The sequence below is a fragment of the Pezoporus occidentalis genome, unplaced genomic scaffold (genome assembly GCF_034315485.1).
Source record: "Pezoporus occidentalis ecotype Australia unplaced genomic scaffold, CSIRO_AGI_Poc_V1 ctg235, whole genome shotgun sequence".
Lineage (NCBI taxonomy): Eukaryota > Metazoa > Chordata > Aves > Psittaciformes > Psittacidae > Pezoporus > Pezoporus occidentalis.
The window spans coordinates 419,694-445,096 of NW_026914233.1; the positions used below are offsets into that span (position 1 = coordinate 419,694).

The 25,403-nt window shown below is 40.2% G+C and overlaps 1 protein-coding gene across 1 annotated transcript; it reads right to left on the bottom strand.

The window, feature by feature from the left end:
• Nucleotides 1-1,541: 1,541 nt before the first annotated feature.
• Nucleotides 1,542-22,198, bottom strand: LOC134165241 (prostatic acid phosphatase-like). The gene is made up of 11 exons (XM_062621817.1): nucleotides 21,841-22,198; nucleotides 15,767-15,862; nucleotides 13,707-13,793; nucleotides 12,613-12,765; nucleotides 9,873-9,971; nucleotides 8,445-8,549; nucleotides 7,314-7,446; nucleotides 6,269-6,351; nucleotides 4,437-4,543; nucleotides 3,717-3,886; nucleotides 1,542-2,782 (listed from the first exon to the last, which is right to left on the bottom strand). The coding sequence occupies exons 1-11, from the start codon at nucleotides 21,952-21,954 to the stop codon at nucleotides 2,664-2,666; spliced, it is 1,266 nt and encodes a 421-aa protein (XP_062477801.1). The 5' UTR covers nucleotides 21,955-22,198; the 3' UTR covers nucleotides 1,542-2,663.
• Between the last annotated feature and the right edge of the window lie 3,205 nt (nucleotides 22,199-25,403).

Sequence of the window (25,403 nt, forward strand, 5' to 3'; positions counted from 1 at the left end):
TTCACTTTTGTTTGGGAGCTCTGGGCACACTGAAAGCTCCATTATTTTTTACTTAAATAGAACTGCAGCTGTTGAATGGTTTTCTATAATGTACTTTATTGCAGTGCTGCAAGTTGCCTGGAGATATTTTCTAGTCACAAGCAGTCTGCAAATTATAGCAAGCAAATTGTAAATAGGGCTGAAAAATTAAGAAATCCACAAGCTTGTCTGACACAACTTTTTACTCCATTGGAGAAATTTGGCTTGATTTAATCACAGCAAGACAAAGCATCTTTACTATAAGTGAGATTCAGGGCCTACATTACTAATGTATTACATCTTTATTGTACCTTCATTAATTCTGAAGTTGTATCGTCTGAACCTCTCCATTACATTCTGTGTAACTTGTGTTCACTGCATCCTTTCTAAAGGACATTTTCAAGCATGACTATCTGTTAACAAAAAGATGTACCTACAGTACGATTACTTAATGACAGCTCCTGCCACAGCTAGAATTACCTCATCTCCTGAAATCCTCTGTAACGGCTTAGGCTTGAGAAGCATAACCCACAGAAGATATCTCAGACATTTCACATTTTACTTTCTGTCCAGATGTACTTCTTGTAAGAACCAATTTTGGAAAAAAACATGCCCCATTCTACTTCTTGTGGACTCCAACTGACTTTCTGCTGTTTCACAACCAGTTCTTACTGTAGTTATCAGTCACTGATACATCTTCACTTGTCAAGCATCTGACTGCCTCTCATAAAAGACATACTCTCTATACCCTTCAGTGAGTACCAGCAGCACTGTGGCCATGGTAATGCAGAGCTCAGCATCAGGTAATCACTGAGTAGATGTATATTCAGGACACAGGATCAGTTTTGCAGTTTGCCCTGAGCTTTTCCCCATTCTGAGTAAACTGCTAATAGTAGCCAAGCCAGCCCAGGCATGTTTCCTAGAGCTGCTGTAACATTTCTGACTGCAGTGTAGACATTCCATTAACTGTTTTCACTGAGGATCACAGCAACTAGTTACAATGTGAAGCTTGTAAGTCCAAAACATCTGATTTAAGGATAGCCTTTTATCCTTTGACAGCTTTCCCCCAAATTGTTATACAATAAAACATCCTTACCATGTAAGAATCAACTCCATCACTTGATTATATTTCTTAAATCAGATAAAATAGAAATGTCAGAGATACTAGTAAAAACTTCACTGAGTGGGAATACTGCCTCAAAAGGTGGACACCTCAGTAGCTGGAGTAACTACAAGAAAATGCAAAGTGCTGTATTCGCACTTGCTACTCTGATTTATGCTGTTTAATATCAATACACCTAACTCCAGCACATTTTAACTGTGTCCATAGCTGTAATACTGAGGGCTGATCTCTAGATCTGTGGTAGCTGACCCAAGCTTTTAGGTTCCACCTTGCAAGCTACAGATGTGCATCAAAGTCAGCCTAGAAGCTGCCTGTTCACATTGATGGGGTGCTTCTATCCCTGAGCTAAGCAGCTCCATCTAAACTTCTGCACCAAAACAGGACTCATTAGCCTGAATATGATTGCTCATTATGTCTGTTGGGCTGAACCTGCTGTTATCACCTGTATGTATAGTTGCCTTGATTTATAAAAAGGCTTCTCCATGGCAATGTGGTTCACAGTATCCTCTGCAACACTACAGGATAAAAACATCTTGGTTCAGTCCTTGAAACGTGTGATGATAAGCAGTATTTTATACAGCAATATTAGTGCTTATGATACTAGTTTATGGTACTAGAGAGCAATTAAGGGAACACATTTCCTGCCCTTAGGAGCTTACAATCTGAACAAAATACATTGCACAGAAGAGATGAGCATACAAAAAGCAGAATCATTGTTTTCTTACTTTCAGTGCAGGTCTTGCTATCATAAGGGATTTTGAACAGAACAAGGAGTTAAAGGTGTTACTGTAAATTAAAATGAAAGGTGATAAACAGAGTGATAGCTTGAGGAATTAGTATAAAAGTGGCTCAAAGAAATAAATTATAGCATCAATTAGGTTGGAAAAGACCTTTAAGGTCATTGTGTCCAACTCTTAACACTGCCAAGGCACTAAACCAGAGCTGTTGAAAAGCAGGCTGCAGACCTTTATTAGCTGAAGGCCAAGGTCAAAACTCATGCATAGATTTGCATGAATAAATGCAGAAGCAGTCTGCACAAGTACTGGCTTGAATCTTTTCACACAGTAATTGCAGCTTCTGCTCACTGAAAACATTCCCTTGTGCGTCAAGAAAATAGCCATTTATAAGATGTAAGGAAAATATTACAGACTGTGATTTTCAAGAGACTCATTGAGCAGCAGAGGGACAAATAGTAATAGGCAATATGAGAAGAAAAAGGAAAAGCATAGGCAATAGCATCCCTTCACCCCATTACTTAACTTCAGAGTGATTAATAGTAGTAGAAAACCTAAGTGCTAAATTGAAGTAATTCCATCTTCCTACAGAAGTGAGTTCTTAGCAATAACTTATTTCTACAGTATTTCTCATTGCAGATGTTTAGTGGTTTAGGAGTTAGGCCACTCATACCTCAGCTCTTCAGACTTTTGGAATATGCTTTGGAGATTAATTTGGCCACAGCAAACTGAGGGATATAATGAACTTAAAGGATTGCTGCTCTCTCTTTCATTTCTTTACCTCCCCTTTAAATGTCTTGGTAGTTGTTTCTGCGCCTGCACCGTCCATAATGATAAAGGAGGTAGAGCAGCACAAGGTCAAAGATGAACAACAAGCCAACAGCAACGTCAAAGCCAATGAAAATATCTGTGAAGGAAAAAGAGTAAAGGAAAAGTGAGTTGATAGAGACATACATGGGTATTATTTTAGATAGAGTTAACAGTCAAATGTACAATGTACAAATGTACAATGGAAATAGAGTTGCATTTGGTCATGTTTCTGGCAAGATCACGTGGCCTGCATTTACTGACATACACAACACAAGTATAAAAACATATACCTGGAAATGCATATCTATGCTTTTTCTTTCTCCTGTGCATTAATCTTTCTCCTCTGTTTTCACAGGGCAAGAAGGAAGCATGTGTAGTTAATGAAAACAAAAGCATTTTATCAGGGATCAGCAAAACACTGAATAAATGCAGGAAGGGGAAAATACCAGGACTATTGATTGGAAAGTAGCATGTATTGCCTTGCCCTTCACTTCGCTCCTGGAAATAATACTCAGGCAGGAAGAGGTTATCAGCTGTGGGTAGTCTGAGGCAAATAGCTGCTCTCTGTGCATGGATCAGCTGCACTCTGCACAGTGGAGGTTTAGGTGTCCTCAAAACATGTGCTATCAATATACATGCAGCAATCTTACTGTGCATGTGCAAGCCATTTTTGCTTTGCATCTACAGAGGGTCTGATGTGTCCAACATGCACAGGACTCCTTGCATAGCACCTGCACCCGTGCTTCCCTTGGACATTTCCAGCAAATGGAGCTCTCATTTTGGCCATGGCCTTTTGGTAGCTCCTTATGTGAATATGCTATTAAGAACACTTCCTTCACACTGCTGGGCAGATCTGCTCTTCACATGTTCAGAGAAATTTAATTTCTCTTGGCTTTCCCCGTCCATAGTAAAGCTGGTCCTCACTAGTTAAAGGGAGATCTCCCTCCTGTATGAAAGGTACAAAGTTTGGAGCCAGTGATCCTATTTCTGCCTCAGTGTCTTGTGTAGAAAATACAGAGCTGTTACCCTACCTTTCATTTTGTCTCTATTCCCACATTCTTTTGACCAGTTTTCTGTAATCACAGGAGAAACTAGTTCAGCAAACTTCTCAAGTGGACAAGAAGAGGTGCATCCTGGCAGGGTCAGTGGGTAAGGAGCCTTTGAGGAGTCGTTCCGATAATGCATTTCAATACTGTACCGCCTGATGAACAACATTGAAAAGGTGTTTTTGAAAAGGTTCTTAAATGGAAGCTATCCTGTTTAGAGACAGAATGTTGGAAACATCCTACTCTAGAACCTGTTCGTAAAGAATGGCAGCTCTGTGAAAGACATCTGCAAAGCCCACTTTGCCAGTGCTGGTTACATTATTTACAGATTGCTAGCGAGCTCAAAAGGTCCTTCTGAAGGTTCCTTGAGTTGCAACAGCGCCAGGGTCTTCTAAGCCAACTGATTTACCTTGGGATTTATGGCATGTCTTGGAAATGGTTTTGCTATCATTTGAAGTATTAGGAAAATGTATTTTACCATTTACTTCCTGCTAGTAAGGACTGTTTTCTTCTTGTTCCTGTTTTTCAAAGCACACAGATGCATGCATCAAATGTAATTTCTCCTATTTTTAATCTAAGTTTATGTCTGTTTACTGCTCAGTGAATTATCAGTTTAAAACAGTATTTGAGAGGAAAGTGATTTGGGGGAAAGGGGAAACCGATTCCAAACACTCCTTGTTCTGGCATACATAAGAAGATACTTGCCCACTACTTTCTTGGTAGAGTTCAAAGAACTGGCAAGCAGCATATGGTGGCAGTTTTCCATTGAATATATTGAGAGCAATCTGGAGGGCCCCAACTGTGGTGTCATGCTATTGGAAAGAAAAAAAATCCCATCCTTGAAAGTCCATTTATCCAGAGTAATGAAACAAGAGTAGAGGGGGAGGAGAAATCAAGATAAATCCCTATATTCACCATTGGGAAAACCACCTTAACAAGTTACTACAGACAGCAGGAGCATTCTCAAAGAGTTACTGCACAATGTGTCTTACACCATCTGGCAACATTTTGGCAACAGAGATACTGGAGGAAAGCAAGATGTGGTCTGAGTAATAAATCTAGTTTTTCAGTGCATATTGCTACTCCTTCTTTCGGGGGTGTTAGGTTAAGGCAGCATAAGGTAGTATATCCTGTGGCATTTCAAGTGAAGATACAAGTTCTTGTTTTTAGATACAATACCAGACAAATAGTTGCATACAAAGACTGTCCTCCACACACACTGCAGAACTTTAAAAATTGTTGTTCCTTTTGTTTGGAATTACACAATAAAATCTCAGTTTGGCTTCTATTTTGATGGAATTGGTTACCAACCCAGCTGCAGTCTCTTCCTCTCCCTATTATCCCTCCTCTTGCAGGGTATGCCAGGAGGAGGAGCTGAAGGAAGTCCAAACAGCCTGATGTCTAAATTTTGCAAGCATCTTTATATATATATATCTGCAAGGCTTATTTATATTATAATCCAATAGCCATGTTTTAATTATTATTCAGGATCTGGAACTTTCTAGTTTGAAAAATAAATGTATACTTGGCCTCAGGGCATTAAAGCAGCAGTGAAAATTCTGGATGCACTTCTTCCTTACCAGAAAGAATATAGTAGGGCTAGAAAACATGTTGAAAAGGCAGCAAGAAAGATTTAAGGTAATGAGCAGTTTCTATATGAGGAAAGATTAAATAGGGTAGGACTGTTGTCTCGGAAAAGGAAAGATGGAAGAGGTGTGACAGAAAATAGGAAATTCAGGAGTGACCCAGAAAAAGGGGCTAAAGAATGATTATTCCCTGTTTCTCACAATAGAAATGCTGGGAAGGAGCTAAATCAGTATTAAGTTTCAAAAATAAGAAATGAAGTACTTCTTTTAACACACAAGTCATTGCCACAGAATGTTGCAGAGGCCATAAGTATAAATGCATTCAAAAAGGGATTAGATAAATTAATGGAAGAAAGTCTGTCAAGAGCTATTAAACACACAGACATTCTATCTCAGAAGTCCCTTAGCCACAGATTGTAGGAAGGTTGTATCAGGGGGAGCATCACTCTGTGCTGGCATTATTCTCACATTCTTCCCTGCTCTTGGCCATGGTTAGAGACAGGATAATGAATGAGCAAAGTGGATCTTGGTCTGATCCAAATGGCTGTCTTCATTCTCTGAAAGAATCAAAGAAGAGCCCACAGCTGTGTCATCCCTTCCTAAGCAGAGGGAAGGTTTGGAGGTGCAGCTGAAGTTCTGCTGTTTGCCAGCATCTCTGGGTTAGGAGCACTTCAGGAAAGATGCAACTCATCTTTCCTGAGGCATCACCCTTTTCAAGTGCAGAAATGGATGATCAACCCCATAGTTTTCTTTAGCAAGTACAGTTTGACTGTAACTGAGATGAGATCCATGCTCCTGCTGTGTTCTTGTACTGACTGGTGTTCAGCTTGTTACCTGAATTGAATTCTATTATATTATTCCTTTAACTTGCAGGGAGACTCGGATTATTTTCGTCAAGGGTCTTTTACTGGCAAAACCATAGCAAGATTTATGAAAGATGAAAATACTCACTGCAGAGTAGACCTCCATTTTTCTTTGTTTTGAAGAATTGGCAGCTTGCTTAATACTATTTAAAATAATATTCACAAGGACACCTTTAAAATATGGGAACAAGGAAGAGGAAAGTGAAGATATAACATTTACATAGAAACCAAAAAGGCAAAAGGTTTTGCATATCAAACAGAAGGCATCTACTCAGGCTTTATACTCTTTTTTTAGCTTACTACAAGTTCATAACTAGAGAGAAGGTATTGCAGAGGAAACCGTCCAGAACTATCCTGAGAACTGGGGCTAATGACATTTCCAGTTTTGTTAGGCTGAAACCTCCTCTCCATCATTTTCTGTCTGTTTGGAGCATTGCAATAATGCAAACTGTACTAGCCTCTAACTACCGCCAAATGGCCCATGCTGTGGATATTCAAGCTCATTTGTTTGGGTTTACTGCTCCTGGACACCTGGGAATCATATGAGAAATTCCTGGGTTGTGTCCTGAAGTTGTATCAGAACGGGCATAGCCTATGTGCCCCAGTTTTGGAGGTAAGCACTAGTCCTAGTTCTTGCAGTTTAGAAACAACTTGAATCTCTCTCTTCTGATCAGACTGGTTTGGAGCAGCTTTATATCTGTCTCTCAGAGAGCCACCAATGTATTGTCAAGTTTTTGGCACAATATATAACCAGTTCATCAAAGGAACAAACAAAGATCAGGAAGCAATTAGAATAAATGCTGGAGAAACAGAACTTAACCTAACCTAATATCAGACAAGTAATGGCTATACCCATGAGGGCTTACTTTTTCCCCCTTGAATTTCAGTACTCTTAAAATCCTGGAAAAGCATAGGATAATTAAAGACATTAATGTTTACACCTGTTTTTAATACCTCCACCATGCAAATGCCAGCGTTCAGCACATATTTTGGTGCTGAATATGGCATCCAATGTCCAGAATTACAAACCAAGGTTCTGTATCAATGCTTTTGCATGAGGAAGGTGACAGGATGTTGCATGTTACCGTAAGCATTGTCTCCTCCTGTCTGAGAGCTATGCATTTTATATTTACCTCCTTGCAGTCGTGATTTCTCTTCTGTCTTATAAATCCCAAATAGTGATAATAAGGACAATTCTGCCAGTTCTTCCATCTTGCTGATTACATCTTTGGTAGCCCATACAGGGAGAGTGAAATTGTGAATACCCTGGTGAGAAAGGAAAGCAAAATCATGGGTTTTTTCCTTCTATTGCCCTATTGCCCACGCTCACACTACTACATTTAGACTCTTTGAGGCTGTCCTGCACTTCTTTGCCAAGTGTGGTATCATTCATCAGCATGCCTGAAGTGGATGAATGGGAAAAGGGAAAACACCTGTGAAGGGAATCCTTTGTAGATATAACGTGTTCTTTCTATAGAGGTATACGGGTTTGGTTTTGCTAGTGTGAAAGATTGCAGACATGTCTTATCATCTTCTTTTCCTCTTTGTCTTTATGATATAACCTGGATCCAACTTTTCCTGCCTTTTCCATACACTTGTCCAGATGCCAGTTTTATCAGTGGCCATTTACAGACAAGTGTCACTCTCCAGGAATGTAAGAGTGACAGTGTCTTACAGTGTTTAAGTGCCTCAGTGCCTAGAGGGCATGTTCAAGAGCCTTTATGTGCTGCTCATAATGACTGGGACCAGATGGTACCATGCCATGCTTGGGGCTAGTCTGATTTTACTCACTGGTGTAGGTATCATTGTCTCCTAATTTTCTAACTGATAACTTATAACCTTACCTCTCATTTTCAACATCTACATATTTTGGTGGTTACCTGTTGGTAGGTGAAAGCAAATTATTCCCTGTTAAAAATCATTAATATGTCATAGGCAGCACACTCAATCCTATAGCAGGTTTTTTGGAAGGAAAAGGAGGCAGTAAAGGGAATGGATTTCAGTATCAGTGCTTCAGGATAAAATGTGAAATGGAAACAACAGTTTCCTGAGCTGTAAACCATGGGTTTTGGTTATCCTTAACCAGTGCTCTGAATCAGAACTTAGATTCAAATTTAAAAGAATTAAATAAGTAATAATAAAAAAGGGCAAATCCAGAAGAAAAGGCAACTCCTTCCTATGAAGACGCATGGCCATGGTTTAACAGAAGCACCACTTGGGAGTCATATTCCTTCCCGATTCCTTCTCTATCGCCTTATTATTACCTCGCAGTGAAGAGTGTCGTATGTATTCCAGAGCTGGAAATTATCCAGTATTTTAAGATGATTTAGTTCAAGTCCTGTGTTAACTGCCATCGTTTGTATAAAATCCTGGTGGAAAAAAAAGTGCAAAGTATACCACAAGTACTCAATACATATGGAGCATAGATGCATACAGATACATTTCCAACCCAGAAACACAGTAGCATTTAATTTTACACCAGTGAAACCCTTGTAGCAGAAGGTTTTCATTGCAGATTTGATTTTGTAACCATTTGAAGGTTCTGATCTCTATTTCAGGCACACTTTTTTTCAGCCCTGCTATGGGTAAATTTGGTGCTTCCTCTGCTGCACTCTTCTCTCCCTCTTCTGACTGCTGCAAGAGGCTACCTCAGTCCCCTCAAGCATTCAGATACAAGGAAGGGGAAAGCACTGAGGGAAAAGGAAAATGAGAATAAAGGTGAGGAGAAAATACAAAATTAAAGAGAGCTGAGGATAATACTCAGGGTGAGGTAAAATGAAATTGAAAAGGAAACGAGGTTTTCTCTCTGCCCTCGAAGGGAAGCTGAATGTCTGAGTAATAGTTCCACAATAGTTCCCATAGGGATTCGTTCTGCATGCTGCTATAGAAGAATAAAGGGATTCCCTAGTGTGCTTTATTCCCATGTTACCTGTTTCCTACTAATAGCTGAAAGACAGGATGACTTTGAAGTCATAATTCACTTCCCTGTGTTCATGTGTTGTCAGGGTTTGGGGAGCACAAGATCCCTGTTAGATTTGTGCTTGTACAAAGTGCATGGTAGGCAAACAGGAGAGCAGCAGCAACCGCTCTCCAGAACAATTGTTATCGTCAAGAGCATGGTTGCTTGAGGCAGGTACACCATCCATGTGCCTACATCCTGCTGCAGCACTGGGATGGGAAGTTCTGAATCTCTTGACTGTGGCATGTTTTGTGATGGATCCAAAATGCACCTCAGAGAAGTCTGCATAAGCCAGAGTGTTCGCCAGCTCGGGCAAGCTTTAGTTCTCTTTTGTAGTGTCAACAGGTTTCACAGCAAGAAGGCATAAACCTTCCCAAGGTTCAGATTTACCAGATTTCTTAGACTCGGTTTTGTGCTGCCCATTAAAACTAGAAGTCCCTGCATCCAGAATTGTCTTCTCCCCTCCCATCATGGCACTTTCCTTACATGAAGCTCTAAGTAGTCTCAGCAAATTAATGTTAAAGTCATATCAAAGACTAATATAGGAAAATAGGAGAAATGCCTGAGAATATTGAACACACTTTTTGACTGTATTGGTCTACATTCCTGATTTTAAGAGAGTCCTCAGGACTTTATTTTTGCATTTTAGCAAAAGGAAACAATGCAATTCTGTAACTTCTACCTCTGAGTTACTTTCCTTCTTAGATTTTGTTTCCTTTTTCTTTTGTCTTACCATGTATGGTTGTATTCTCCTTTGAAATTCACTTGATGTTTGTGTTTCATTCTGAAGTTCATCAAAACGGGGACAGTCATGCAGAGGAAAATGCAGCCTCTGAAACAAGAGAAGTAAGCTTAGAATAGTTCTAGAATGAATCAACACGCCGCTGGTTTCTCTGTTGCTGAGATTGCTGATGTAGTACGTTTGATAGACTCACGGCTGTGCTACTGCTACTCCGTAATGATTTGTTTGGGTGCCTTGGTCATGAATTCATTTAACATAAGCAATGGGCTGTGGTAGGTTGACTTTTCAGTGGCTACTTGTGTCTATGACAGCTCGATTTCCGTCAGTTTAACTGATTTTGCCAAAAAGCGGTTGTGCATGTCTGTCAGAGGATTGCTTTGGGAAATGAATCAGGATCCATGATTAGGAATTTAAAATGCTACGATTTCCCTCTTAATTTCTGAATCCCTCCTGATTCAGCTTGCCTCCACCTGGTGTGGAATCTTAATTGCTTCTGCATCTATACATCCTGCTCTCATCTCTTTGGAGGTAAGCAGCACATTATGGTAAGCATTTTAAGTACCACTTAATGAACAGAACTTGAAACAAGAGTGACAAGTAAATCATGTGGCTGAAATACCAAAAAGCTGTGAGCCTAATGGCTCTGCTCTTGTTTAGGGTTATGGTTCACTTTTAATAACTCCAAGGGTATGCATTACGAGGTTACCTTGTAGTTCATATTTGAGCTGAACCATGTATACATACATGTGTCCATGAAACTCTGTGCTTTGGTAAATATACCTTATGCCATTTGCAGCACAGATGATACCTGCTCCAGCACTAAGTGTCAGTGAAAAGTTAAAATGAGCAAATAAGCTTGTGCTACTTCAGCACTTTCTGTCACATCATTAGAGCATTTTTGACCCAGCACTAATATCCTATAACCATATAAATCATGACTTAGTATACAGTGGAGAAGTCAACCTCAGTAGCTATGGCTTCTGTATGCGCAAGAAGCTCTGCCCTGTCTCAGGGCAGACATTTGCAGGCTGCACTTGGAGCACGTCTCTTTTCTCTTTGATTTACCAACGTGAAGCTTGTGGCAGCCACCAGCTGACACTGGCACACTTGCACTCGGACAGAGCTCCAAGGGTGCATTTTTCCTGTAACAGCAGCACGCTGGAAGGTGAAGTCTCAAAGCTGCAATATGAAACTTGGCAGTGTTGTTTAATTACACAATAATAAATGTTTCTCTCGCTGTATGGCTTAATTATCCCCCTCTAGGTGTTATTAACGAAGCCACTCCCTTTGGCTTCATGATGCAATGCTCAGGACTGGTGCCTCTCAGGTCTCGATAGATCTCAGTGGCTGAAAAAATAAACTATGATTAGGGTTTTTTTACAGGACAGTACTTGGCCTCAGCTTCCCACTTTGTGTTGCTTAGGGCTTGAAAATACCCTCAAACATCTGCTTGGCTTAACGAGGGAGCAGTTTCTTTTTTCAGGTGGTTTGCATATTTAACAGGAGTTCTAAGTTGCTCCAGGGGTGTGTTTCAGTGACGCATCAATACCCAGTCCTGAAGCAGCAGTGATGAGGTACTAGTGATTCCTACAAAGGAGCTTGCCTTCTCCAAACAGGTCATTGTGCAGCACTGTGATTCTCCTAAGGGCTTTGAGGTTTTATTTGGCCAAAGCTCTGACCACTTTGATGCTTTTTTGGTCTTCTGGTGAAAGAACTTCCTCTAGTGTCCCACATTTAAATAACAGTGACAGCATTCTTTTCTGTTGAGAGACGGAGTTACGTTTGAAGCTGAATCACACTGTGCCTAATCCAGTTTGTGGAAGCCCTTTTTCTCTGTACCTGCTTTCAAGTATGGCCTCCAAGAACGGAGAAATGCCAATGGGAGGCAGGGACAGCCACCCCCTAATGACAGAGTCCATCCTGTGATGTTGGTGACTGGACAGGCAGTTACTTAATAGGGTTTTTGTAAACATCTCCTTAACATCAATTTCTGTACTCAAAGGCAGAAGAAAATTAGCCTTTATGTCATTAGACTCAGTAACTTTTTGTCCTTGTTCAACACACTGTTCCTTACACAGTCCTTGTCACAGGAGCCACTGAAATTCAAAACCTAAACCTGAGTCAGGCAGAGATACAGTAATACTTCTACAAGACCTTATTCAGGTAGATCTGCTCTTCTTATGAACTGCAAGGCAAGTGCCAGGGTTTCATTAAATGTTTGTGTAGTGCTGAGCATAAAAGGGCCCTTGTCTGTAATTAGGGTGCCTAAGTGCTACCAGAAGAGGAAAGTAATAATTGAAAGGTCATTACACTGGCTGGTGAAAATTCCATTGCTTGAATAAACTATGGAGCAAACTTCCTAAGTAGGGGAGGTCTGCCTAGCCGATTGCTGCTTAGAAAAGCACTTGTCCTCTCTAAAGGTCAAGGGCAACTTTCCTTTAATGCTGCCCAAAAATGTCCTTCCCAGGAGAAATGTTAGAGCTGTACCTTGGAAATGGTAATGTGTGGTCAACAATTCAGGTATTCTGCAACTACAGAAGGAGGACTTTCATGCTGCTACTACAGCTCACCTATGATATGCTTGTCAGCCAGTAGCTGCAGTTGATGTTTTCTGTTCCATTGAACTCAAAAAGAATAGAACATACTTTTTAGCTTCCCCCCCCCTTTTCCCTCTTTTTTTTACTTCTGGAAAAGTTTAAGGTGTTACAAGAAATGTTTGGCCAGTACTCACCCGATCTGTTGATTTTTGAATAACATGAACTGGAATGGGTTGCCAGAGAAGCTCAGGGTTCCAAATTTGGCTGCTAGTTGGTGGAAAGAGGCCAGAAAGGTATGACTGGGCACTCATAATGGTGCGGTCATAATCTGTACTTTGGATGTAAAACTGAAGATAGAATGGCAGAAAGTTACGAATAAAATGGAAACAATAAAAATAATAAGGAAATTCGACCCAACTCATCAATCCTGCCTTCTTAGTTTCAGTTTTATCTTTCTGCATAAAGTCAAAACAGTGAAACTGTAACTCAACTTTCAGTAACTCAGTACTGCATTTAGCTAAATGGAATTGCCAAAGCATCTCTCAGTTTGGAACCTAACCCTCAGACTGAACCGAGGATAATAAGAAAGCATGATTTAAAAGAAGGAAGCTTTTCATCTTCTGAGATTCAGAGGAACATTGATGTGTGTGCATGGGGTGCTAAGGGACATGGTTTAGTGGTGGATTTCCAGTGTAAGGTTTACATCTGGGACTCAATTATCTTAAAGGTCTTTTCCCACCCAAATGATTCCATGATTCATCTGCTATACCTGAGCAATAAAGGCACTTAAAACTGTAAATCTCTCTTGGAAGCATTGCAAAGCTGTGGTTTTTATGTTTTTTTCCATCAATGCATCCTTCATGTATAGATCAAAATGGCAGTGTTATCTTCCCCACAATGATCTGTACTGTATGACAGGCACATCCAAACAACTGTTAGACCCCTCTTTTACAAGATGAAGTATGTGACATGGCACATGGATACATTCACCTTTCAGTGGGGTAGAAGAATACTGGGTCATTATGTAGAAATTGCCAGTTCATTCAGTGGTTTGGAGCTGTTCAGCCCTGGAGAACTGGGCAGTTGAAGACCCAAGCTGAACGTAACAGCTGAAAGTTAGACTTTAGTCTATGTTTTACCTTGACATAAAAGCCTGACTTGCAATAATGTTCTTCTATTACCTTAATTTTTCCATTAATGAAATGAATATGATGATGTGGTTTTATCTAGCACAAGTCCATGGTTCTGCTATGCCGGAGCAATGTCCTCCAGACAGTCTGCTATGTACCTCTTGCCGGTTGTATGTGTTGTTCAGAAAGCCGGAATATCTTTCCCTCATGTATTGTCCAAGTTCATATAGCTGCTGCATTCCAGTCTGTGAGGCAAGCATACAGATGATTATTAGATTAAGGTGACTGGAGACTTTTAATGTAGAAGTTTATTTTCTGTGTTCTTTCTTGTCTGCAGCAATCAGTTTCTAAGTGAACATTAGCCATTTGCATGCTGTAGTGTTGTTGTGGTTTAAGCCCAGCCAACAGCTAAGCACCACACAGCTATGCACTCACTCACCCCTAATAGGACTGGGGAGAGAATCAGAAGGTTAAAAGTGACAAAAGTCATGGCTTGAGATAAAGACAGTTGAATAGGTAAAGCAAAAGATATGCACACAACCAAAGCAATACAAGGAATTCATTCGCTGCTTCCCATGGGCAGGCAAGTGTTCAGCCATCTCCAGGAGAGCAGGACTCCATCACACCTAACAGTTACTTGGGAAGACAAATGCCATCACTCCAAATATTCCCCCTTCCTGCTCCCCCCACTTTTATATGCTGAACATGATGCCATATAGCATGGAATATCCCTTTAGTCAGTAGAGGTCAGTTGTCCCCACTGTGTTCCCTTCCAGCTCCTTCTGAACCCTCCTCCTGCTCACTGCTGGGGGGGTGTAAGGAGCAGAAAAGGCCTTGACTCTACAAGCACTGCTCAGCAGTAGCTAAAACATCTCTGAACTATTAACACTGTTTTCCAGCACAAATCCAAAACATTACTCCACATCAGCTACTGTGAAGAAGATGAACTCTACGTCATCCAAATCCAGCACAACTCTATATGTTGTAGGTGATCTAAGTTTTAGCAGAAATACTAAGTTTTAGCTATGAAATAATTATACGTCCTGAAGTGCTCAGGCTCTAACATCTGCTACAGGAAAAGCAATGCTCCTGATTCTATACACGTACATTTGCCACAGAGCATAGCTCTGTAGACACTCCTGGAGTCATTGATGATCAGCGTTGTTCTTTAAAATGTATGTCAGTGAGAGCTGAGAAAGGATGATAAATAATGTAATAGTTATTATTGTTACTGCTCTGCTATTTGATCAGCCTCATAATCTGTGGCTTGCATTTCAAGTAACATTCTTCCATATTTGCCTTGGTACACCTGCAGTTGTCTTCGATTGCACGCCGTCTTTCCTCTTCTTCATTACCAAAGCTGTGAGCTGAGCTTTTTAACTTCTAGCTGTTGGAGAAGTACATTCTTGCTTACTGTTGCTAAAAAGATAATAAAGTAGCAACAAGCTCTCAAAAAGAATCTCTGCCAAAGCAAAAACTTTTTGTCTTCTTGCAACATAAGCCATGTCCCTGGGGATAGTAAGGTGTTGTCTGAGTGTCTGAATTCTACAGATCCTTCAAACCTCACTTCAAACACTAAATGCTGAACTGTCTCTGATTCATGCTTCTGCATCATGCTGAATTATTATTAGGAAATACATTGGCCTCTCTTTTCGCTAGACTTTCATATGTCAAATACAGTTGAAGAGCTAAAGCTTGATGTTGAAATGCCAGGGCAAGAAGCAGGTTCACTGCGTCCTTGTGAAACTGGGCTGAAAGCAGCCTCATTAGAAGACACATTGTGCCCTGAAGCAGCCTTCTCCTGCAACTCTTCCCTTGTTTTGTGAGTAGATAGTTGCCAGTCAAATGATGAGATGACACTAGGCCTGATGGGCAGGTTTCATCCCTTTGCCCTGTCACAGGGCCCAGTGCTTAACGGTCATTAGAACTTCATCAATGCTGAGTATAGGCAATGTTTAAACTTGCCATTTAAGTGAATACAGACACACTATGAGAGAGCTGTGGGTTTTAGGAAGGGTTATAAAGCCATGATGACCAAGATTTCAATTTAACAGAAGTTGGATGGGTAATGTTGCAAACATCTTTATGAATTCCATGGCGTGGCTAATACCAACTGTCAGTTCTTTGCATTTGCTGATGTTTCTGAGGCACGCATAAAAAATCTGCCCACTTCCTATTTTAGTAGTATATATAAGTTCTTCTAAATAAGTCAACATACCTTGGTAAGTTGTCCAAATCCCTGGGGCCATTCACTTTCCTTGTGTAGATCAGTTGGAAAATTTACAACTGGTGTTCGATCACCATGTCGGAAAACCTAACAATATGACCAATAAAAATGGAGTTAATTCCTGGTAGCATCCCTTCCTTACCTAGCTAGAAGTCCAGCAGACACTATCCTTCCAGGGCCATTTTTCAGATGAACATTCTGGAGAGTCTGCAGAAACCTAGTCAGTAAGACTGCAGTACATTCTGTACACACAAGAATAGGTATAATTATATAAGAATGGGCATGAGCTTGATGATTCTTCCTCCTAGAACATAAAATTAATCAGCCAAGATGTTAATGCTGAGATGACATCCATAGCTAGGCAGCCAGACAAGAAAACTGACTGAATTTTGGACACTTGGCACCTCTGAATACTAAACCAGTTATTGATGTGCTCATATTATTTAATTATTTTGGCATAGGCACTTGAAACTTTCGGTAACTACTTTCATAGCAGTATCTTTAAAAGCAATTCCATATACACATGGATCTTATGTGTGATTTCTTAATCATCCTAAAATATAGATATAGATATATATAAACATTACACTGTTATCTGACTTAATATTTATTAATTGGATGCCAGAGACGGACTCTTCATCAGGGACTGTAGCGATAGGACAAGGGGTGATGGGTTCAAACTGAAACAGGGGAAGTTCAGGTTAGATCTAAGGCAGAAGTTCTTCCCTGTGAGGGTGCTGAGGCGCTGGCACAGGGTGCCCAGAGAAGCTGTGGCTGCCCCATCCCTGGCAGTGTTCAAGGCCAGGTTGGACAGGGCTTGGAGCAACCTGGTCTAGTTGAAGGTGTCCCTGCCCATGGCAGGGGGTTGGAACTGGATGATCTTAAAGTCTTTTCCAACACAAACCATTCTGTGATTCTATGAATTGTTTTGCATACACGTATGAAAATATTTTTTAAGGTCTGTAGGATTTTTTCTGTTAAACTCAGTAAGAGCAAAGGGTATGGTTGCTTTGCTGCCCTAGACACTCCAGCATGGTGAATATTAGCGTGATATGTACAATCCTATGATTTTTACATCAGAAACCTTATATGAGTCTTTCTGGATTTTTATTCCAGCAGCCAAAAAAAGTAAACCTCCCAAATTAAATAGTTCTGACAAATTCTGAATTACCCTCCCTAAGCACGTTAGGTGTGGGATTAGAAAAATGAAGTCACAGAAGTTTCATGTGAAAGGAAATGCTGGAATACAGATTCGCAGGACTCTATCCAATTCAGTATTCATTTATTTACATATATTCAGTAATACCTCATTGGGATGTAGCCTGATTTAATGAATACTCTCCATTGCCTCATGAAGCCACATCGTTCTTGCCCTAACACCAGAGGTTTGTATGCATTTGTTTGGTTGGTTGGTGTTTTATGTTTATATTCTCCACAATAAACACAAGCAGTGTGGCTTAATGTAATTACAACATACACCCTTTCCATCAGCCTCCTGCACTAATGTGGACAAACCTGCACTAGAGTAGGTGCTTCAGAGATGGAAAATACTATCCTTTAAAGGCAAATGCAATTGGATTTCTCCCTCCGTTCACTTTCTGTACTAGACAGCAAGGTTTGCTATAGTAGATGTTACAATTAGAACCATGTAGAAACCTGCTTATTATTATTTTTTTGCTTTGCTAGCTGAATTTTGCAGATGTGGCCAACCCAAAATGAATATTTTTCAGGAAATCAAGGAGGTTTTTTCACCCTTTTCAATAACATGTTGATCAACATGAATTTGAACTTTCAACAAAGCAAAACACCTTTTCTTTTATGAGAACTCATAAAAAAAGCAAAAAAGTCCATAAAAGCTTTACTATAGATTTTATCTTTGCTTTTCTATGTGATTTTTCATTCTGTGCATGTTCTTTTCTTAGTAATCTGGAATCTCATTTGGTTTACAATAGCAATTTCTTAGTGAACCTCTATTGAACAGGAGAATAAGTAAAGAGCTACATTGTCTGCTGCCTGATTCAGTTGCATGCGGGAAAAATGAGAGAGGAGGACTTCTGTGTCACTGCTATTTCCTTGGTGTTTTGACATGCTGACATACATTGGTGTCAGGTAGGATTCATTAGCTTTTCTGGACAAGCTGATGCCTCTGTAAAGAATGAAGGTTACGTTCCCAATTGCAGTGTGTGTGCATACTTGTTAAATTATCCAACTTCACAGAAAAGCATTTTTATGAGTAACTGACACTTGCTCAAACCGACTGACGTGATGAAATGGCTATTATTATTTCTTTTTAGGAGATATGTAGCAATGGATCAACACTTGGCCAGTGAAAAACTACTGAAAATGTGCTACATTTGAAATACTGGTTTACAATACTTAATGTGCAACATAACCCTTAGTGTGTATTTCAAAGTCACATCACTGAAACCCTAAAATCTTTCAGTAAGCCAGAACAGAGGTTAGAGGGCAAAGAGGTCAAGATCAAAAGATATTCAAATCTATGTGGGAGCAGGAGATGTAAAGGAAAATATTTTCTCTCTTTGTGACCTTAAGGAATGGAAGCAGTGGAGGGTGTTCATTTTAAGAAGCAGCACAGTTTCTCCAAGTCCACACAAAATAGAAGAGTTCAGTTTCTTGTTTGTATTTCTGCATCTTCATTGCACAGTGACATGGAAATATGATATTAACACTAAGCTGGAACTGGGAAGAAAGAAACGACGACATCTAAGAGCAGAACCCTGCTTTTGGGAATTGAAGAACTAAGCTTTTCAGACCTCCTTGCTTGCTACTCCTGAAAATGACCTTGCTTCAGCTGTAGCTGGAAATGAAACAGTGACCTTATGAACAACCATTTAACCTAGAAGGCTTAACTTGTTCAGGCATTGCTACTTTTTAATAGACTTTTTTGTTAGAAAGTATTAAGTCTTTAAGAAGAGCTTGTGTATTTGGAAGTTTGTATTTTTCATTAGAAAGCCTGATACTGTTAGGGAAAGAAAATACATCCCTGCAAAGCTTCAGATTAATTTAAAAACATACATGCTGCAGCATTTATTGCTTCTGGGCTACCCATTGCCTTCCCGACCTTTCAGAAGGCATAGAACATGGCAGGGTGAGCAAAAAGGAACAAGGAGGCCTCATAAAAGGTGAAAAGATAACTAGAAATCAAGAAGGACGGGAGGGCAAGGAGGATGTACACAAAGAGAACAAAGCAGACCTGTTTGGCATGTTCATTTCAGCACTTTTGTCTATCTGCAGTGCTTCATCTCAGTCAGTTCTCCAAAGGAACAGATGGGTAGTTACCAAATACCCTCTCCTTTAGCTCTAATACAGCTTGAACCTGATTTGGTGTCTGGATTCTTCCATTCGCTCTTTGTAACTTGGTGAGGGTGGTCTCTTCAGATCAGAGTGGCCACAGGACTCAGGTTTTGGCCAGCATTTGCTTCTGTTATCAGGTGAAAAATCATGTTGGAAGAAAACTGGTGTGAGGGAGAGTGAACTGAGAATAAGGCATGTGTAGTATATGTAGCATTTTCATTGAGAAATGCCATGGATTACTGTGAATTATCTTACTTAGAAAACTTAGATGTTTTCATTGACAGACTCGACTTACTTACAAGAAAAAGGTGACTTGTTTTGAAGCCAGCAATAGGAGTGAAGAAACAAGAGAGAAATGGAACCAATCATACTGCCAGTGCAGGGAAACCAGAGAAATATTGAGCAAGTCTAGTCAAGTTTCCAAATGGCTTGGCTTGATTAGACAGACAGATAACATGCTCAGACAACGCTTCCTGTCCTGAGTTACAAGAAGAAAGACATGATGAAATCGCAGCACCTCAGAAACCACACCTCTTTGTATATATGACAAGTGAAATGCATGCCTGTGCAGAGGCAGAAGTGAGAGGTGAAAACTTCTGTATACCAAAGCAATAAATCAGCATTTCATTTCTAGTTGGGTAATTGATGGTCCTGTGTATTACCTGTTTTCTTCTCTTCTGCCTGGTTTAACTTCAGTGTGCAAGAATTATGGTGAAGATTAACATGTACATGTGAGGACAAAGATTGAGAGAGCATTTTGACAAATTGTCTGGAATTAGAGGTTTTCAGACAAATGGACTTGTGGCCAGTAACCATAACGCAGAGAATCAGCACAAAGATGGTAATTGTGAGGAGAGGGAACACAGAACAGTTCTAGAAGTGAGCAAAAGGGAGCATTTGTCTGAGTTTTACTCCCCTGCAGATGGATTTTATATTGTGCAGTTCTGCTAAGAAAGTGTTAAAAAGCCATTATGACATGCTTTCACAACGCAGTAATAGTCTCCTATGAAAATATAGCAAGTTGCCTGGTACAGCTGGAAAATGGCTATTGAATTAGGAAGATGCCTTTCAAACTTACCTTAACTGTAGCCACACAGTCATTATATCCCATTATACCAATGAAATGCTCTGGGTCCAATTCCTATCTGATTGATTTATGCTAGCAGTTCTGTTCCCATGAACATCCAGTCCGCGAGTACAGAAGGCAAAGTTCAGTTGAACGCACAGAAACCATGCTTTGTTAAAAGAGATGTATGTTGATCATAAGAATAAACCTGTTGTAATGTTTTAGGGAGATTGGTCAGTCTGAGGAAAGTATCAGGGATAAAAGGAAGGCAGTTTAAATGGAATTTACCTCTTATTAATTTGGGATAAGCTACCCTATAAGTAAATGATGTCATGTCTCTGTTTGGTAGGTGGCCATGTAGTTGTGGTAAGCAGCTGATTTTGGATAAGAAGCCTCTGTCTCCATAATGGGGAGCATTTCCTGTGACTCTTTCTGCAAACCCAATGCTTGTTAGAACACAAGAACAGCTACAATTCAATAAAAGTCTCCTTCCCTTCATAGATCTAATTCTGCAATGCTTGCTGACTGCCTGATTTCATCTGTGTGTCCTATTCTCCCTCTTATCACTGAAACAACAGTTCAGTATATTGCTATACACAGAACATTACTGGAATTAGTGTTGAGTTCCTGCTGTGTGTAGTGTCTATTGGAGCCATAAGCCTGAGCAGGAGTAGGAACTGGTTTTTCCTGTGCTCTCTGGCCTCTCTCCAAGTGGCACATCTACAATGCAGCCAGCAGACAACTAGATGTGAAATATTTTATGTGGAGCTAGTTGATATGTTTTGGACGCAGTACTTCTGTCTGTTTTCTGTATGTGCACATCATGTCTCAAATAGAGAAAGGAGGAAGAAGACCTTAAAATTCCTATTTCTGACTATGAATTCCGATCTCCATGTCTTTGTATTGAGAAGATCCCTTTAGGTATTTTTATCATAATACCTCTTATTAAAAAAAGAAATTGGAACGAAAAGGGGGGCTGGAACTGGATGATCTTAAGGTCCTTTCCAGCCCTAACTAGTCCATGATTCTAGGATGCAGTCTTCATGATCTAAACTAATTCATTGAATTAATCTCTCTTTCACCTGAGGTTCTGGGCAAAGTGACACTGAGTTAATGTCTAGTTACTTTAAAATAAGAAATAGCCCAGCAAAATTCCCCTATTGAAGTCCATTTTCAGCCTCATTAATATCAGTTAAAGCAACATGTATCTCAAATCTCTACAGAAAAATAAGCCTTTCTGTTTCTCAGTATCCTGCTGTGCCATTTCAGTTATTCTGAAATGGAAAATACTTTTGTTTTTGTGGTAACTTCTGAAGCATCATAAGCTTCAGCTTTCAAGCACAGAAAGGGTAGGCCATAATCGCCAGCTCTTAGAATATGCACCAGAGTCAGTTAAATTAAGCAAGAACAGGTAAACTTAGACCTCAGATCTCTTAACTGCCTTGTACTATGTCTACGACTAAGTTAATTGTTCAGTTATCTTGAAAGAATAGCTAGGCATTAGGAGATGAAAATTCTCATATCCAGAGGCATTTGTATCTTTGAACTCAGCAAGCAGAAGGGCAGCAGTAGTTATTTCTAAGTCTAAAAAAGAGGCACAGCTACTACACACCTTGTTTGATTCGACAGCCATTATCAAATTCCCCATATTCCATGCAGCAAAATAGGAAACAAAACTACTTACTGCAACCACAAACTTCAGTTCTCTTTCTGCAGTAGTCTGTTGAAGCAGAAGGAGGGCAATATGAAAGGAAAAACACAGGATCCTGGATGGGTTGGGAAGCCATATCACTCCCATCCTGGCAGAGGATGAAAACAGGCTTTGTAGCTCCAGCAGCTGCTCAGGCTGAACAGCCCAGACGTCAGGCTGTACTTTCAAAAGGGGTGGAACTGCTGCTGGTGAACTTCAAATCCAAGAGGAATGTTGTGTGACTACACAACAATTTGCATTGCCCTTTGTTTTCAAATGACTGTTTACATGCTATTTAATAAAATCATAATTCAGTTCCTTTTTCTCTCTGATATTTTTCTCTTTTGGAGTTTAAGGATGAGTTTAAAATAGAAGGAGTTACTAAGCATTCCTGATTTTTTAACCCACCTGTTCTGTTTCCATTTCTCAGAGCTTGGAATTTTTCCAGACCATAGCATAGCCATGAGGATAAACTCAGAACCAGGAGTAAGGTAAAACTCTTTCCTTTCTGCTGCTCAGTTAGTCTACTTTCCGCTTCCCTCCCTTTTTTCTTTCCTCTTCTGCACTGTCACAGTGAAATCAGAGTAATTATTTCAAACAACACTTCCTATAGGTTAAGATTACCAGTTCCTCAGATAGTTGAATAAATCTTGCAACAAATATGTTCTGTAAGATCCTTGCTAGGCAGTTATTTGCTCTTCAACTTGTGTGTGTTGCTTTGCTTTCACTTGGAACATATATATACTTTTGTAACTGCTTACGTCAAGTTCTTTTTTTGGCTTCAATTCTCTAAGAGAGGAACCAGCCCTGGAGCTCACGTTTTTATTGTTACTGATTGAGAACACTCTGACAGGAGCTCACTGGCTTTGAGAAGATCACTCAGCTTGCCTCTGCTGACTTCCTCTTTATAAAGTAACAATACTTGTGGACTTGATTTCTTAAGGATTTTCTGAGTAAATGAATCACATTTTGCAAAGGCCTATAAATAGAGTTCTCTAAATGTAAGAACTTGAGATCTCTTGTGTGTTGTCCAAGTCACCCCATTACTGTTATATCAATACCTGTCTTGGGGTCTTCTCTCCAGCTCTCTGCAGCAGTGGTCTCTACAGCAGGTATTTTACCATGTACCAGAAATTCTGTCTCTAGGTCCCTAAGTCCCACTAAGCCTCAAGTGCTCTCTTCTCTGAGTTGTGTGAACGACCTTCTGCATCTATTTTTTCAGATGGGTGTGAGCAGAAGGGAGGAGGACCACAGCTCCCAGGCTTCCCCATCTCTCCTGTCAGTTCATGCCCAGTTTTGAGCCGTTCCTTAAACTTTCTTCCTCCACTGATAACTCCCCACCGTCCTTTTTGGTTGTAGTGATTGTGCCTATGCAGAAAGTATAAGAAAATAACTTCATGAATATATAATACTTTGCCTTTTTGAAAGCAGAAATAAGTTGATCATCTTCCTCTGCTATTCAAGAGTGCCTCAAAATCAATAATGCATATCCTATTTTTCAATCTATGTCTTGTTTTAGATAGGTGGTTCCTAAGCTTTTTGGATCAAGGAGTTCTTGTTGGCTCTCAGATTTGTTTGTTGTCCTTCCTAAGCCCTTACCATGAGATTCATAACTGGTTTGTTTTTACAAGATTTGTTGCTTTATTGTCTTTCTTCAGTGAGTGACTATGACCAATGAAGCCTCATTATTATGGAACCCTTATAGTAATTTCTCTTTAGCCTGGAACTCAATTTGCCATCCAGCGTCACAGGAATTTCAAACAGGAATGTTTGAAAATATACAACAACTACATTTTACAGAAAATCTTTGCTAGCATCTCTTAAAAAATGAAATTTCAACCCAAGACCAAGTATGTGACAAGTAGTTCTGCTTTCCGTGGCTTCACTCTTCCCTTTGGCGTTATACTTTGCTAATGAGATAATTTTATGCCAAAAAGAAGGGACACCACCAAGTCTTAAATAAACCTCTACACATTCCAAAATGGAAGAATACCCTCATTCATGTGCCATAGTGGTTAAGACAGCATCCTGTAAGAATCCTGTAGGTAAGCTGTATGTTGTTAGCATGTATTTAATTTGGGAATTTTCTTGCTTGTCTTGATTGTTTCCATTTTTACTGTGCATTTGGCAGATGGAAACTAGTCATATTCTGCAGCCATCAAGTCCTTATCCTTTTGGGGAAAAATAGCTTCAAAAGAAAAAAGTAATTCCTAAATCAGTCTAGTTACAACTACCCAAGCATTACCATGCAAGTGGCCTGAAACAATTTGAATCATGTTTATGTTAATTTGGCTTATTGGCATATATTTTAATGATGAAATTATGGCATTAAGTAGGATTAGCTTAAAGATAATTGTCCATTTTAAGTGCATGTATCTGTCTTGAAGGCTTGCTGAAGCATAGCTAGATTGGCTTTGAAGTGGACTGGTTGCAAAAGAACCCACGCTTTTCTGTACACAAGGGTTACCTTAGGTAACTGCTGCTGGTGAAGCACAACCTACACACTGAAAGGGTGGAAATCGTTGCAGTCACGGCAGCAGGATGTAAAACTGCTGCTTGTGCTTATGGACCAGGCCGCTCACATGGAGAAACAGCTCAGGTTTTTTTTACTGACTGAATTTGCAGATCAGCACTTAACCTAGTTTGCAGTTTTATCTGCAACCATTTTTTTCAGGCTTTATTTCAGTTGAAAAAGGGAAAGATATGAAAAAGGGAAAAATGTTGGTTTCAGAAACCAAAGTGATACATTTTCTAAGCACCATTTTGAAGCATTTATGACAAAAGCAGAAGACTGCCTTGCAGTCCTGTGTTGGGGTGACTTCCCCCTGTGCAGGGAGTAGGAAGGGCCAAAGGAGTTAATTTGTGACACAGGAAGAATTAACTTAAGCTGATGGCAACACATGAATGTTGGGGGTCGAGCATGGACAGTCGGACAGGTCTACAGCAAGCTGTGAGAATATGAACTTATAACCCCGAGTTAGGAATGCAGCAACAGGATAACAGTAACCGCAAAGCAAGATATAATGCCAAGCTAACACAAACACCTAGGCCCAATCATAAAAAGAATAGCGGCGCGTGGACACCTCATGGACGAAGCGGGGCAGCCAATCAAGTAGTGCGTGATCGCGTGTAAGGGAGCTCAAAGCAGTATATTAATAGCAGCCTTGTAAGCAATAAACGGAGCTTTTTGCAAATGTACATCGCATCGGTGTCTGCTCCCCTTCACCTGGCCGCTGCATTCTGGTGACCCCGACGTGATACCAGCAGAGGAGAAGCGGACGAGAGAAGGTGAAGATCCCGGCTGCTCGAGAGAAGCAGGCAAATAAGTTGAGTTACGTGGCCACGGCTGACCGGTGAGTCAGGCAGACTGCGGTCTGGTTCGGGATGGGTTCCGCTGTATCAGCGATAAAAAAGGCTACGATAGAGGGACTGTTAAGCGTAGCAAAGAAGACAGGGTATTCGATACCCCGGCAGGAGCTTGTGGACTTTCTTTTTTGGCGCAGGCGAAGGGGGTTGCTAGAGTCTACAGGACAGTTATTTTCGAAGGATCAATGGCG